This window comes from Ochlerotatus camptorhynchus, unplaced genomic scaffold (assembly GCF_037179485.1).
Source record: "Ochlerotatus camptorhynchus isolate MF236.1 unplaced genomic scaffold, CSIRO-AGI_Acam_v1.1 ptg000592l, whole genome shotgun sequence".
NCBI lineage: Eukaryota > Metazoa > Arthropoda > Insecta > Diptera > Culicidae > Ochlerotatus > Ochlerotatus camptorhynchus.
Window position 1 is genome coordinate 573,542 of NW_027041072.1, and position 16,767 is coordinate 590,308.

General features: G+C 38.2%; 1 protein-coding gene across 1 annotated transcript; it reads left to right on the plus strand.

Annotated features, from left to right (window-relative positions):
- Positions 1-6,370: 6,370 nt before the first annotated feature.
- LOC135713905 (GILT-like protein 1) lies at positions 6,371-16,050 on the plus strand. The gene is made up of 5 exons (XM_065237127.1): positions 6,371-6,522; positions 6,688-6,819; positions 15,391-15,552; positions 15,735-15,875; positions 15,938-16,050. The coding sequence occupies exons 1-5, from the start codon at positions 6,451-6,453 to the stop codon at positions 16,028-16,030; spliced, it is 600 nt and encodes a 199-aa protein (XP_065093199.1). The 5' UTR covers positions 6,371-6,450; the 3' UTR covers positions 16,031-16,050.
- The last annotated feature ends 717 nt before the right edge of the window (positions 16,051-16,767 follow it).

Genomic DNA, 16,767 nt, shown 5'->3' on the forward strand with positions numbered 1-16,767 from the left:
GTAGTAAAAATCAAGTGAAGGAAATGCTCGCTGCTCATCTTGGACTTCAAGTGTTAAAATTCATTGGTGTTGATTCAAATGTTAAGATTTACCTACTCTTTGCATATTTCTAGTATGATATGATCCTAATCTATCAATTACTTTAAAGAAAAACAAATGTCAACAACTGAGTGAAAAGTTATAAACTAATGAGCAGTGGGTGTGTACAACTGTGCACGTCAAGTATGTCCACACGTATCAATTAATAGACGCTAAGGGGAATTATTGAACATAATATTGATGATGTGAATACAGAATTATTGTCAATATCAATGTATTGACGTCAATATAGAATGTATTGACAATACGATTATTGTCAATACTGGCAATCGTGTAGCGTCCACTGAACGTACTCACCAAATCAATATATCCGGGAGCGCATTCCCGATGCTTCCATGCATATTTTCCTCTTGTCATTTAAAAACAATTCCTCATAGAGCGATTCCAACCACACAATAACTAGATAGGGGAAATGACTCTAATGTTAGCATATGGATCTAATATTGGGCCCATCGCTAAAAATCTGCTATTTATCATTTTTATCTAGATGAACGCGTCATTGGGATGGCACTAATTGATATTATTGGTCACTATTGAAAATTTAGTCGATTGCTGAAAGTCATTACATTACGACATTACATCCATTTCCCCTATCATTCTTTATTTGAGATTTGTATAGATTGTTCTCCTTTAAATTACTTAAATCTTTGGTTTTTTTAGTTAGGTAGGTTCCGATTCTACACATTGTAGTTTCATTTTTATACCTGTGATCTTGACATTTTTATCTAGGGAATGAGTACTTAAGGGGGTTAGATTTTGATAAGTTCTTTAGTGGGAATGACACTGACGAAGACTGCACGTGGTAGTCGAAATACGTATATCACATGGATACCAAAATTAATTTAGTGGAATTAAATGGAAGATAAGCTTTTTTGCTGTTTTATTTTGATAGGGGAAATGGATGTAATGTCGGCCTAAATTTTGGTCCATACATAAATTCAGCAATCGACTAAATTTTTAATAGTGACCAAAAATATCCATTAGTACCGTCCCAATGACGCGTTCATCTAGATAAAATTGATAAATAGCAGATTTTTAGCGATGGTAACAATCTTAGATCTATAGGCCAACATTAGAGCCATTTCCCCTATCACTTTGTGCACAAAAGCAATGAACATCGCAAAAACCTAACAACAAATCAGCGCGTTCGAGTCACACCGGCAACCAGTGTTGCAAAAGTTCATCAAAACTCACTATGATTCGAGAACTTCTCCCTTGGTGAACTTCGTGAAATATCCTGGGGTGCGACGTGCTGTCAAATCAGCCTTCTGATCGTTCTTGTATGAAATTGGTTCCAAACGTAAACAAACCTTGTAGGTTTCTTATGGCTTGTTTACGTTTGGAACCAGTTATGCGAGGTAGGCGACGATTGTTCGTATTTGACAGCTACCTCCCCCCCCCCTTGGAAATATCGCGATCTGTTTTAACGCTACCGGCAACAAACAAAGGGAAGCAAGAGCACACCAGGCACCTAAGCAACAGGGGGGGGGGGGAACATCAGCAAAAACCTTTCAAAGTCAAATTATCGCGCCAGGGACAAAACTAATAAGTTATAATAATGTAGGAAGCATACCTAACAAAAATTTGGAACAGCATACCATCCTCAGACTATTGGATCATTGAAAATAAATCACAGATGTTTAAATGAATATTCGAGATCTTTTATCAATGAACATCATTCTGATTGGGATTGGCCTACATTTTACTCTTTTAGTTACAACACAGCACCTCATACAGAACATGACTTTACACCTCAATTTACCACAATTTAAACTGCAAAAATCAGATGAAATTGCAAGACAAAGATTAATTGAAGTTATACTGGATAGATCACTCAATTCAGAAATCGGCATTAATCCAGTAATTCTAAACCAAAATGATCCTATTGGTTGGTTTCTTTAGTTAACCGACTTTAACTTTTACTTTTAGGGTATTTTTGTTTGAAAAGCAATCCAGTTTTATTTTTTTTATCATAGTCACTTTAACGCTCTGGGTCATTCGTGACTTGTCCGGAGGTGAGATTTGAACTCGTGACTTTGGCGTGAGAGGTATGCATGCTAACCACTACGCCGGGGTCACCCCCGTTTCATAAAGGGTGTCTTACATCAAATTGCATCACGGAAAAAAACGCTCTATAAAATTACCTAGTTGACCGATCCTTTTCAAACTTTCAGACAATAAAATATAACCCACTAGTAAGCTTTTGGCATATTTGTTTCATTCAACATCAATACTATCACCGTACGCTTAACTCAACTCATTAGGTTCTGTAAAACATCTGGCTGCAGCTTCTTCTGTACGGAAACCAACTTTTTCTTCATGTCTTCCTCCTTGGGATGCTTCCGTAGTCCCTACTTCATAATAGCCCAGCATTTTTCGATGCCAACGGGGTCTTCGTACCACTCCAGGACAAAATTTGAATAGTGGCACGAAGCTAGATCCGGCCAGAAGATCGTAGGGCCCTCGTATTGCTTCAATAGAGGAAGCAGACGCTTCTGTAGAAACTCCTTGAGGTAGATCTCGCCGTTTACAGTCCCGGTAGTCACGAACGGCGCACTCCGTTTGCCACATGAGCAGATCGCTTGCCAAATTATGTATTTCTTGGCAAACTTTTAAAGTTTCTGCTTCCTTACTTCCTGCGGAACATCAAACTTGTGCTGGGCGGTAATGAACAGTAGCCCCGGAAGCTGCCGGAAGTCCGCCATGACGTAAGTCTCATCATCCATGATGAGACAATGAGGCTTCGTCAGCATCTGGGTGTACAGTTTCCGGGGCCGTGACTTTCCCACCGTATTTTGCCGTTCGTCACGATTTGGACCCTTCTGCACTTTGTACCCTTCCTCCCGGTCCTTGGCTCTCTGAATGACAGACTTGGACAGATTTAACTTTTTGGCCACATCCCTGACCGAAGCATTGGGATTCCGCTTAAACGCTTTCACGACACGCTTGTGATCCTGATCACTAATAGAACATCCATTCTGACCGCATTTCTCCTTCCGGTCGATGCTCAGAGTTTCGTAGTAACATTTAATCACACGACTCACCGTTGACTGCACGATTCCGGAATGTTTTCCGATGTCCCGATGAGAGAGTTGAGGATTTTCCAGGTGCTTGCGCAAAATCAATTCGCTACGTTGCTTTTCGGGTGACGCAATTTTTCCAACTTTCGAAAAGCTGACAGCGATAAAAATACAGTGTAAACAATACACTCTAAACTACTTTTACCCAAATTTTCAAGAGAAAATACCTAATGGGTAATTTTCTACAGCGTTTTTTCCATGATTCAATTTGATGTAGGACACCCTTTATTTGTCTCAGATGTCATTTCGATAAGATAAGCCGTTTTTGAAAAATTGGGCGAAAGTAAAAATGGATGAATTCGAGCAACAACTTGGTTCAATGCCCCTAACAAATAGTTATGTGAAGTTTCATGGCATTCTAATGGTGGTAAGCTCCAACCGGTATTATCCTCGGATTAAATCCCGATCAAGAATGTCCGACTGCTTTGATGTTGACGTCAGAGTTAATCAACACTACTTTATGCAAACATTTTGTAGATCATCCAAACAGGGACGGTATTAAAAGTTAATCAGAGTTGGAGCTTACCGCCATAAGAGATATTATCTTAAATACGCTAGGGGAAATGTCTCTAATGTTGGCCTATGGATCTAATATTGGGCCCATGGCTAAAACTCTGATATTTATCAATTTTATCTAGATGAAAGCGTTATTGGGGCGTTACTAATGGATATATTTGGTTGCTATTGAAAATTTAGTCGATTGCTGAATTTATGTATGGGCCCAAATTAGGGACACTTAGGCCGACGTTACCTGCATTTCCCCTATTTGGCGACTTTAACACTCTTGGGTAATTTGTGACTTGTCCGGGGATGAGATTTGAAGATAGTGAAGCGATCGATGCCTGCGTCGGAGGTGTTGGGTTTTTAATCGTTCTATGATGGTGTTGGTGATCAGATGCACTGAAGAGTCTGCGCATTCTGCTGTGAATCCTGCGGTTTGCTTCCAATACAGGAACGCAGGTGAAAGAGTGATGAATGGTCTTAATGCTTCGGTGTGAAAAGAAAATGCGTGCTGAAAAGTACTGGCAAGGATGGTGCATGAAACAGCTTCGAAAACATGGAAATACAGGATAATTGCAGATAGTTTTGGTGAGATCTTTTCTTTTGGATTTGTTTAATTTTGTTTACATTTTCACATAGTCTTTACTTTATATTGCCGAATAGAGATTCCTAAATATATTCCATTTCCTACTAACACAAATGTTTCCTCCCGTGGCATCTATCAAGGTAGTATGGGTTCCCTGCACCTTCTTAAGTAGATGTTGGACTAATTTTCCTTCCTATCCCCTGCGATTGTAAGGATGTGGCCAGGTGTATAATGCGATGCTTGATTTGCAGTTTTTGATGTATGGGAAAAACCACTAGTCCCAAGTGTTTTTTTCACGGCAACACACGATAGTTCCTGCAAAATGTATTGATTGACCATTATATTGCCCCCACGATTTGTGCAATCGCTTATGCTATGCTATGCTATGCTATGTCCGGGATGAGATTTGAACTCGTGACTTTGCCGTGAAAGGACTGGATGCTAGCCAATACTCCGGGGCTGTCCTCACCGGTCATGGAGTGATTTGGTGAGTTCATTCTATTTAGAAATATCCTTCTACAGTGTATAGGAAATTTTTCAGTGTAACTGTAATTAAATTATACGAAAAAAAAAACAGTGGTGCCACTGGACAATTTAAATAAATCAAACATATAAGATAGTAACACCTATTCTGAGACAGCTTGTTCTATATATGCGCGGTTTGTATAATCTTCTCACACGACGAAAATGAGCTATGATATTGATAATTGACCACCCCTATTCTTATACTCTTTTGTATCATGTGTATTCCTCTTAAAAATAAAAAAAAACCGGGTTTCATAACAATCAACAAGAAGAGGACAGACCCATAGTTCGGTAGACCTAGCACCGTAACGCTATCTTGAGAGGTGATCTACCCGTGTTACAAGGCTGATAAAAGGAATACAGACCGGCTGTATTAATTTTATTCTGGCGATATATAGAACAAAGAAAGCGAAGCATGAGCTCAACTAACTTTACAAATATAGAAAGTGGCTGGGATTGAAACCACGATTTTGGCAAGGTATTCTAGCAAATTCAACAATGTTGCCGATATTTACCGAAAAGTACTATTGACTCATTTGTGGCTCTGTAAAACGTGCTTTACACCCTAAGTGTGTTTTTGAAACCTGTTCGAAAACGAATTGAGTCGTTTGAAAATTATTCTTTGCTGCCATGTAATGTTTTTGTTGGATATATATGGATAACTAAATATAGGGTCAGCGTATTCCAACTATGGCCAATGGAATTCCCAGAGGGCATAACTGGAACATCTACCTTAGTTGAGACATGCAAAAATCTTCTTATGATACAGATAGAGTAATTAGATTTTTCCTACCCTACGAGTAAGCCTAACTTCAATCGCCAATGCATGCAGCGAGTTCTAACCGGTTTTCGACGCATAGTGCATTGCTGCTCCAAGCTTCACAGCATAATTATTTCTTGAACGGTAAATCTTAATATTCTTACCCTTTTTAGCTCCCATTTCGTTATTCTCGACCAGAGCATATGAAACGCATAAACTCCCACGACCTCGTATCGAGCTAGGAAGGTAGAATCACGTTCCCGGCAAAGGTGCACATCAACTACCGGCCACAATGTGTGAGTGAAAGAGAGAGAGGCTGGCACGTGCAAACCGGTGCAGCGTGTGACTGATTCTACGTTCGTTAATCTTATGAAATACCTGTATGAACTGAAACTGAAGCTAGAATATCGACAACTACTTAAACGATCGCACGAACATACGCCGAAGCCCAAACACCTGGAATATCCATTCTCAGTGGTGTAGTTATCAACTTCAAATGTCATTTTATCATTTTGATAAGACATTTTTCGATAGGTTCAATTTCCAGCAACCAGCACTTCCAAAGAACTTCAACCCTGTCCAAAGGTTACTAGACGAATGCGTATCTAACTCAACCCGAACTCCCGAGCCCGTCAATTATTGCTCACCTTCGGCTCAGCTCTACTCTTGGTGGTAGTAGGCAGGCGTTAAGCGTCGTCGTGCGTCGGTCGTAGTAACCTCCACGTTTTGTACGAGAAGAAAAAGTCACACACTAAGTAGCCACAGAAGGGAAAAAAGACCTCCGAAAGAGTTTGTGACCACATTGAACAGTAATTGATCGACCACAGAGCTGGTTTGTCGTGCTTTTTCCCGTGACTGGCTGGTGTGTTCGAACGCGCGCAATTCCAAACGAAGTAATCATGTGTCGAGCCTTTTCGATTCTAGTTTTGGCCATCGTGGCTGCGAGTGTAGCTCCGCTAAAAGCTGACCAAGTAAGTAAATATTTAACACCCAACTTCGACCGGTTACAAAAGTGTCAAATAAATAAAATCTTTGTGTTGTGGTGAGCGCACACGTAAAGAACGCCACACGTCTTGTATTGTCCATTGAATATCAATTAGTTCTGAATATGGTTCCGTTCTGCTCTGACTTTGCAGCTAAAAGTGACACTGTTCTACGAGCACCTGTGCCCGGACAGTATCCGTTGGGTGACCAACGAGCTTATCCCGAGCTACAACGACCTGAGAGACCATATCGACATCGAGTTCATTCCATTCGGAAAGGCCAGGGTAAGTTGGTGGCGCTGACTGTCTCCGGCTATGGCTGTAGGCAATGTGCATTCCATCCGTTGTGCTGCTGCAGTCTGCTGGGCTGGTTGACCTTGAGGATGTTAATTTATTAGTCCGAAAACTTGTAGGTGCGAAATGTCGGCCAAAGCAATCGTGAAGGGCAGTGTGTTTAGTTTGCTAATATTTGTATGGCATTGAATGGGTTCTTTAATTCTGGCAATTTTTACATCATTTGAAAGAGCTTCGTTTTCTATGCTCAACGGTATATTGTTTGATCCCTTAGACTTTCATCTTTTTGATGCTAAACTAACACACTGACAGCTCGCTAATGTAATTGCACTTGTTTAAAATAATTTCAAAGTACCCAAATTGGGTTGTGTAGGGGTATTGACATAAATGCATATTCATAATCTGCATTAAAAATGGAACCGAAATCCAAAATTTCATCAAATTTGGTGCACTGGAACTATTTTAAATAAGTACGATTACATTAGAAAAAAACTTCTCATAACTTGACAATTGTTACAGCTAAAAAAAAACACTAACGCAGCATAGTTTGACAGAATATGATGTTAAATAGCTTGAACATACTTGATGCATTTGCAGTCGCACTATTTGCTACATTTTTTCTTTTTTTTCTTTTAACTTTATTATAGAGATTTTTAGCTAGTTAATCTCATCTATTTGCTACATAGAAAATCGATGAAGAGGATTGATCAAGTTTTATTCTCGTGTCACGCGAAATCTCATAGTTCTTCTTTTTAAAAAGTTCCCAAGCATTATTTGGTACACTCTCAGGGGCAGTTCCATGCCAAATGCCGAACCGATGAGACTCGACCTTCTAAATTTTAAATTTATTTATTTTTTTATCTCCAAGAATTTTGAAATGAGAAAACTAAAATTCAAACTTCACTCAGTTTTCAATACCATGCGCTCTTCTTAGGCTTTCACTTTTAAAACTGAGGAAAACACATTTTGTTCATCTTTCACACTTAGATTATTTTACCGAAATCTGTGAAATTTTACCGAAATCTCAACAGCTGAACGTTCGGTAAACAGTTCGGTGATTTTTCACAGATTTCCTGTAATTTTTCACAGATATTTGGTGAAAAATTACAGGAAATCTGTGAAAAATCACCGAACTGTTTACCGAACGTTCAGCTGTTGAGATTTCGGTAGAATTTCACAGATTTCGGTGAAATAATCTCAGTGTGTTGAGAAACTTTTTGGCTTAATTGAATCCGTTGATGCGATGAGTCAAGGAATGCATGGTTTTTATATCAGTGTTCCAGCAAGCGTCACTGGACTAACTGGCTAGGTACGTGCCTTTGGATCCCAGAGTCATTGGTTCCAATCCCGGTTGTAACTTTTCTTTCTTTGTCTTGTGCTACTTTTCTACTTCATTCCCACGCTGAGCTAATTCAGAGGCTTATCATTGAGGAAGTAACTTCTATCTAAGTGCACCACTCTTTATCCGTTTCATTTTGTGTTTGCCTCAATGTGATCGTGTTTTCATAAAGCTGTGCAATCGTTCTCCTAAATGTGATAAGCTGTAAAGTTTGCTCTTTGCGCTCAATGTGTGAAGAAATAACAAGCATGCCTGTAGGAAATCATTGCATTCCTTAGGAACTCTTTTCAGCGTTCTTTAGATTCCCTTTAGCATTCCATAAATATGCTCAGGAAATTTTTCTTAAAACTCCATTGGAATACTCCCAAAAGTCCCATGCTATTGTCCTTAGAATTCCCTTGTAATCTTTCTCGCAATTTCATTAAAACTATCCTCAGATCCGTAGTTTGCCTTAGAGATTCAAATTCCTTTTGAATTTATATCAAAACTCGCATTGAGTTCTTGGCAGGATGAAATTTAGTCAAAATTTCCATGAAATTATTATTAAGACTTATTTTCAGAATTTACCTTTGAATTGTATCCAAAATTATGTTGGAATTCCCCTCACAATCAATTTGGAATTCTCCTTAGAAATTAAGAGTCTGAGCTAACTTAGTATTTTATCATTAACTACTACTTATATGGACTAGGAATTCTCCTAAGCATTCCCTATGCTATCTCTGAGACTGTCAGATTCAGATTCCCTTGGAGTTTTTATCACATTCCTCTTGGACTTTATTTCAGAACTTCTTTGGAGTTCTATTCACAATTTTCTTGGAATTGCTATTAAATTTCTTACTTGAAGGAACTTAAAACGGGGTGAAGTTGATCGTTACACCGTTTAATTTTCGTTTCTAAACAATATTTTTAGTAGGTAATTTGTTCAGTATTTTATTAAATAGACTTAAACAGTACTTTTTCAAAGTTTTTCCGAAAAAAAAAGATGCATTCTACAAAACTAATCCAGTCAGTAAGGTTTTACTGGGTTTTTCAATTGCGGAGCTGTTCGGTAAAAGATTAAAAATCTGTGTAAAATACAAAAATTATAAAATTTATTTCAAACTAGTACAGGCTTAGTTCTGTTAACCCCATTTAATGATAGAAAATAAAATTAGTAGATTTCATTTATTCCTTACGGATAACGGTCATTTGAATTTTTACCGACTTTTTCAGCAATTCAAAAACCCAGTAAAAAATACTGTTTCCTGTAAAATAATCTAAGTGTGTAAGCTCCATCGACGATAATTCGAGATTTAATCCATATTTTCATAAATCTAGATTAAATTGAAATACCCCATTCGGTAAGCCCCAAGAGAGGATAAACATTCTCTCTCGTATTGTAGAGAATGTTAAGGTGTGGGCAAATTCAATTCAATTAAGTATATTATTAAGCTATGGAAAATAGGAGCTATGGGGTAATATGAAGAATATTACCACCGACAAACCGACATGAATGATCATACAAATTACAAAGAAATTTCTGATCAAAGCACAAAACTGACATCTGCCGCCGGGTTCGCGAAAAATAGTTATCCTAGCCACGAACACGCGTACAAAATTTATGAGTTGGTTCGTGTCTAATCTATTCCGGACAAATTATTTTTATCTATATAAAACCTTTCTATGGTTTTGACAGATGGGATCGCTGCACATTTGAATCAGCCGTTATGGATTCTCGATCAAGAGTTAAGTTTAAGTTTCATGTCGGATTGTCGGTGATATTACCATAGAGCTAACTCTAAGATCATAAGGTCCCGAAGAAACGTGCTCAACTTTTTGGCTCAGCTCTGGTACTCTTTTCAGTCCCAAGCTAAATAAAACCCCTCGAAACATAGGAAAATCCCTGAACCCCTCATTTTATCTGTCAAACTTTCATAGCGAATCAAAACAAACATAGTATTGTACTAGAATGTCGACTAGAATGGGGTACGTTAATCGATTTGCTTGGGACCAATAGGGTAGTTATGTAGTGAGCCAAATTGAAATCGTTAGTTTCCACCGGTTGATATTACCCCATAGCTCTTATTTTCCATAGCTTCTATATTCATCAAATTTCCTCTGCATACCGAGTAGCAAAACCTACTTCCTTAATAAGCTCAATCGTTCAATCCAGTTTCCATTACGTCTATCATATTTTCTAGCTTCTCATTATTCACCAATCTGCAATAAGCTGATAATTGGACAAATTTAATTGAAGTTATAGAAAACTCTAATGAGCTTAAAAAACTTCCAATACCTTCAGTAGTGTTCTCTAAATTACACTAAACATCCCAACACAGTTCTGCATAACTCCATCATAGAAGTTCGGCAGAGAGAAGTGCTGCGAATTTCAGCTAAGCTCTGTTACCCTAAGAAAAGTCATACGCGTTCTGATGAATTGGTCTTAAAACATTTCGAGTACTCTTAGCAATTTCCTGAAAACTTCATAGAGGCTATGCATAGGGCAAAGATTTAAATTTATGACCTAATCTGCGTGGTATGTTCTATAATTCACAAAACAACTCTCAAGTGCGCTGAACTTCGTTAGAGTTTACAATGCTTTCTTGAAGATTGTAGAATTACTCCGGAGGAGCTTTAAAGAGTTCCTGATCTGATACCTTCAGGAGAAATTCTCCGAACTTCATGGGAAATTCTCTGAACAGGCGAAATTCTCTGAACTTCAGGCGAAATTCTCTGAACTTAAAGAGAAGTTCACAGAAGCTCTCCAACGAAAAGTTCACAGACCGCATGATTTCCGAAAAGAATCACAGAACTTCCGACGAAAAGTTTACAGATCTTTGAAGTTCAAATTACTTAAAAATCCCTAAGGTTCACAGAACTTCCTTGAAGTTCACAATCAAACTTCCGGTGAGAAATTCCGAAAAAAAAAAACGTTCAGAAAAGTTCCAAGGAAAACTTAACAAAATTTCCGACTAGAAGTACAGAGAATTTCCGACGAGAAATCCAAAAAATATCCAAGGAGAGGTACAGAGAACTTCCGATGAGCAATTCTGACAACTTCCTACTACAAATTCACAGTACTTCTGTCGAGATGATCATAGTACGTCCGACGAGAAGTTTACCCAGAAGAGTACCATAAGCAGAAGCATAATCCATCCCGAATAGGCAACAATTCAGTGCCAACATTTCAAAGGGGCGTAATTGCTTTTGTAAACAAAGGCTTTAGCTGTCGATTTCTCGCAAATAAAAGCTCACTCCTCCAAATTAACAATGCTAGCTAGAAGAAGAAACATTCCTCTACCTGTTGGTGCAATCAATTTTCATGAATGAGCTTTTATTTGCGAGAAATCAACGGCTAAAGCCATTGTTTACAAATGCAGATACGCCCCTTTGAAATGTTGGCACTGAATTATTGCCGACACTTTCAATCACTTGCTGCTTCCTCCCGAATAAAATGCGTAGAACTTTTCCGAATTTATTTACTACAGCCGATCGGATGGTCCAGGAAGATGATGAAGATGATAAAAATTAAGCGCCCGTGGAAGGACGTTCCGATTGGGACCAAGCCGTAACATACTTTCTGGTAGCTGCAGCGAATCGGATTTCACAAACATAAACAGAAAAATGACATTTAATACTCGTGCATATGTGTGCGTGTGTGTGTGTGTGTGTGAGCGATAATAGTAGATTTTGTTTTGGCAGCGTTCTTTTTGAAAATCCGAGATTTTCTCTAATACGCCGATATCGGCGTATTAAAGTTATATCCGAGATTAAAATTAAGGGTAATACGGCATGGTGCTTAGCAAAATCGAGGATAATTCGAGATTGGCCTATTATCCTCGATGGAGCTTACTGCTATAAATATACAATTTTATGGAAGTGATGGAATATGCAACTTTGAATTGTTCCTCCTGTCTAGGGTTCCCATATAAAAAACTTGAAAAGGAGGACATTTCATTTGAGGTTTGGAGATTAGGGAGGACAATGATTCCTTTTCTTAACATTAAAGGAGGACAATGAGTTTTTATCAAACGTGCGCTATCACAAAATTCAAGATTTGCAAAGGTTCAATTGAGATTGTCATAACTTGTAGTCGTTACCAACTCAGTTAATCTTCTTGTTATACTTCTGAAAAATGCATCAAACTAGCCTTCATAATTCATTTTTGATACTTGGAAATGATCTAGTCTAGCTGATTTGGTAGAAAACTACAGCTTTACAGTCTTAAACCCATCCCAACTTTTACCATGTACATAATCAAATTAAATCATTCGATGAATTTTCACTGACACTTCGAAAATAAATTATAATGTTCCGATTTTCGATAAATTGTTTGTCAAAATTGATTCCTGGTTTGTCTGAATTATGTCAGGTTTATTTGAAAATTTTCCATATGTCAAATTTAAGTTAAAATTCATCAAATGGACCGCAGTCTAAATGTAGCGGGGTTGACGGCTGTAGTTTACCCCTAGTCCCACCATCGAATGACATTTGCTAGATAAGATGAGGTTGTGACATAATTAAACAAATAATCTCTGCAAACAACGCTCTTTGAAAATAATTTTATAAATCTGTTACTGAAAAAATGAAAGGATTAAAAAGGAGGACATTTTTGGGCAAAAGGAGGATGCAGAAAAATTATTGAAAAAGGAGGATATGTCCTCCTTTAAGATACCATATGGTAACCCTACTCCTGTCTGCCTGACCCTTATAGACTCGGAAACTGCTGAACCGATCGGCGTGAAAATTTGTATGCAGGGGTTTTTGGGGCCGGGAAAGGTTCTTATGAAGGTTCGAGACACCTCCCTCCCATACAAATGGAACAGAAAAATATAGCATGCTTTTTAGAATCGCAAATTTCGCTTTTTAAGCTAAATTTAATTCTATAAAATCAACCATGCTTGCAATTTATCAATTAATTTCATACATTGGAAACGCATTTTCTTGTACAGGTTTGAGGCGTATTTGTATGTGTACCCAACATATGTTTTAACAAATATTCTGGTTAATCTTCAAAAAGTGATCAATTTCTCCTTGTTTTACGGTACCCTCTTAATTCTGTTGGAATTATCCTAAGTGTTGAAGTTCACCTCAGAAATTCTATTGAAATACCCATGGGCTTCACTTTGCAATCCCCACAATATTCTGCTCATGACCAGCTCCAGGACAAACAGCAAAAAAAAACAGAATTTTTTATTCAACCGTCTCCGACTTGCTCGCATCCAAATAAACTCAAATTTAGGGAAGATTATCCAGTAGAGCAGTTCCACGCCAAATGAATAATCGTAAAAAATCGACCTTCTCCGATTTGCATAAAACTTTGCATAATTGTGTGTTATATTTTTGCTAAAATTCGGCCGTTTTGAATCTTGTAAAGTTTTTCAACAATTATTTGATATTTTTAATAAATTGTAGCACGAAAAAATAATAAAAGTGTTTCTGAGACAAATATAAACTTATTTTTTTTGTTATTTAGAGTGAGTTTTTAAACAAAGTGTCAAATACTCTAATATCTCAAACTATCCTTGTTCAATATGTATTTTTTTTTTAAATAAAGCTCATTCATGAAGAATTCAAACTTTTGAATATTTAAAACTATGGACACTTATTTGTTTGTTTATTAATTTATTTGATAAGGCTCAACCGAATTAACTTTACAGAGCCGAAAATTCTTGTTCACTATATAATACATCTTAAAACTATAGTCAAAAGGTACAACACAATAAACATTTTATGTTCCGCTATCCAATAAGCCTCCTCCACCAGAACGGGAGCCGCTTCCAGTGGTTTCATTGTATGGAAGATTCGCCAACAGGGGTCAGAGCACTTCCATTGCAGCAATGGATGCAAAACGTGGTCAGCACTCACACACTCATCACGAAACGGTAGCTTTTCAAAGTCGACGACGCATCGACCGAATGAACTGCTGATGAAGAACAATGAGGAGGACCACACAATGGTTACTGCCGAGTAAACAGACGATCGCGTGACACACATCGAGAGTGGCCTGCTTTTGTCGACAGCCGAGTGAACACTCCAATGCGGCCCAAGTGAAATCAAACTGTTTGTATCTGATGAGCGCAGATCATTTTTCATAGCACATCCGTAGGTGGCATATTTTTCAAACGTTTGTTTTCGAGTTTGTTATATTTTAATTCCACAAATAAGATGGCTGATTTGATCTGGAATACAGAATATATCTCATGTTGTATGCTTGCAGAGAAATTTTGTTCATATACTCTGCCAATGACATCAATCCAAATTTGAGTTCAGTTTTCTCATAAGCGCAAAAAGTGCAGGAACTCAGTGATAAGTATATTTGTCTCATGTTTTTCTGTGGAAAACCTGAAAAATCTGCCGGAAAATGAAGGAAATTGACGAACATTTTACGCAGTATAGGAGTAGTATCAATAGACTGAGAGAATTCAATCTTTACTCTTCTCATGTTCCGGAATTTTTTCCTGGAAAAACTTGGAGAAACCTGAACACATGAGGGAAATTTACTCATCGCCGAGGCGGTTTTTGGAGCTTGTTACTCATTTAGTAACCAAAAGTTATCACCATGGCAGGCCTGTTCAAGAATATCAATATCAAGAAACCAAAAAATCAAGCAACTAGGAATCAAATTAATCAGAACATTCGGAATCAAGAAATTTTGGAATAAAGACAATCAAGAATCACGAAAACCCAGAGTCAAGAAAAGCAGGAATCATGACAATCAGAGAATCAGTGAATGCGGAATCAAGATGATCCAAAGTCCTGAAAACGTATAATCTAGAATATCATCAAAAAATGCCTGTGAGTTTAATTGAGAAATGTTTTTGGAGCTGTGGAACACTTTAAATGGACACAATGTATATATGGGGCCAATATTAGAGACATTTATGCCTACATTAGGGACATTAACCCTATACGTACGCTAGTGATTCTGTGGCAAGCAAAATGATACTCAATAACCTGGAAAGTCAAACAAATTGCCGACCCGAATGATTTTCTACACCGGACCGGGAATCAAACCATGTCCGTACATTGCCCGTTGGTGTCATGTAACACTGAACCCTTTATCTACCGACGATAAGGAAAGTGGCATTTGTTAATCTTATCGTTATATTGCCAAATGTTCACGTATAAATGTTATAAATATTATCAGTTCAAAATTGACAAATGATATTGAAGTGACAACTCACCACGGAATTTCCTTAATTACCTTCTTGTTTTACTCTCTCTCTCTCTCTCTTCTGCAGAGCATCAACGGAGGAGAGTCCTTCGAGTGCCAACATGGACCCCTGGAATGCGAAGGAAACATGGTCCAATCGTGTGCGCTGAGTAAACTGCCCGAACAGGATCGTCAGGTTTCGTACGTTGGCTGCCAGATGAACTTCGATGCTGACCCACGAGGATGGGAGGTAAGCCAAGTCTTCGTTTATTGTGCAGGTCATAAAGCAATCTGAGTGACACTGCATATTTCTCGTATCAGGACGGATTAGCAGTTATCGTAATTTGGGTGCTATAATTCACCAATTCAAACAAGTTGCAGGATGGACACTGTTTTATCAATTTATTTCTTTGTTTGATCTATTCCCGCTAGTGTGTCTTCCGTTCCGGCGTGGACCTCGTGTCGACTCAATCCTGTGTCGAGAGTGTGCAGGGAATTCAATTGCAGCTGGAAGCCGAACGTCGCACCCAACAGATTCCGTTGAGCTTCGTTCCGACCATTGTGTTCAATGATGTAGGTTTTCTGATTTAGGATTTATTTGAGTCGAATTAATAATTTTTCAATTTAAATTGTAGCAATTCGACCAACAACTCACGGATTCCGCGTACCGCGATTTCAAGGGAACCGTATGTCAAGTTCTGAATAATGCCATCGCCGCTTGCAACTAAGTCGTGAGATAATAGCATCACTGGCTTCTTAGTCCGGGTGGTAGACTGACGCACCTATTGGGTCATTTGTTGTATCTTCCGTGTTTATATATATTGACAGGGCAACAGTTGGCAGCGGTCTGCGTTTAGACAGTTGAAAACTACGTTTTACAAAACATGTATATATTTTGATGCGATAGCAAAAGATAGTTTTATAGCTTTGACCACAAGTGAGTGTGTTTATTATCCAACAGAAAGAATTGAGCCATTCCACTGAATCATGATTAATAGTAATTTATATGTCTGTATTGCAAAATTAATCTATTTGCTGCTAAGATTAAATATTGGTAGGTAAAGATAGAAGTTTCAAATGAACAATGCCTCCAAGATGAGTCATAGTTCAAGAACAACACGTGAAAAGGGCATACAAACTTTTTATAAACAAACCTTCTTATGCCCTTTTCTGGCCACCCACATGACACCGACGCAAACCATCAACATAACCGGATAGGAGAAGTTTTACTCTTCCCGATGACGTTATTGGTTTGCGTAAACGACCCTCGGTTGGCGAAAAAAGGGCATACAAAGGTTTGTTTACAAATAGCTTGTGTGATAATTGGTAAGATCATAAATACACAGACTGACTTGACTCAACAATCAAGCCCCCACAGGTTCTATATTTGTCCACTTCTCCGCATCCTCACTCTCTAACATCAATGGTCACAGATATCGAACAGACCCATCATCACAGCTCCCCC

What these genes read in the sequence shown, in the direction of transcription:
- LOC135713905 (XM_065237127.1), top strand. Translation starts at nt 6,451, where the DNA reads ATGTGTCGAGCCTTTTCGATTCTAGTTTTGGCCATCGTGGCTGCGAGT. An exon ending in TTCCATTCGGAAAGGCCAGG is followed by an intron (nt 6,820 to 15,390) that starts GTAAGTTGGTGG and finishes TCTCTTCTGCAG; the next exon opens with AGCATCAACGGAGGAGAGTC. An exon ending in CGACCATTGTGTTCAATGAT is followed by an intron (nt 15,876 to 15,937) that starts GTAGGTTTTCTG and finishes TTTAAATTGTAG; the next exon opens with CAATTCGACCAACAACTCAC.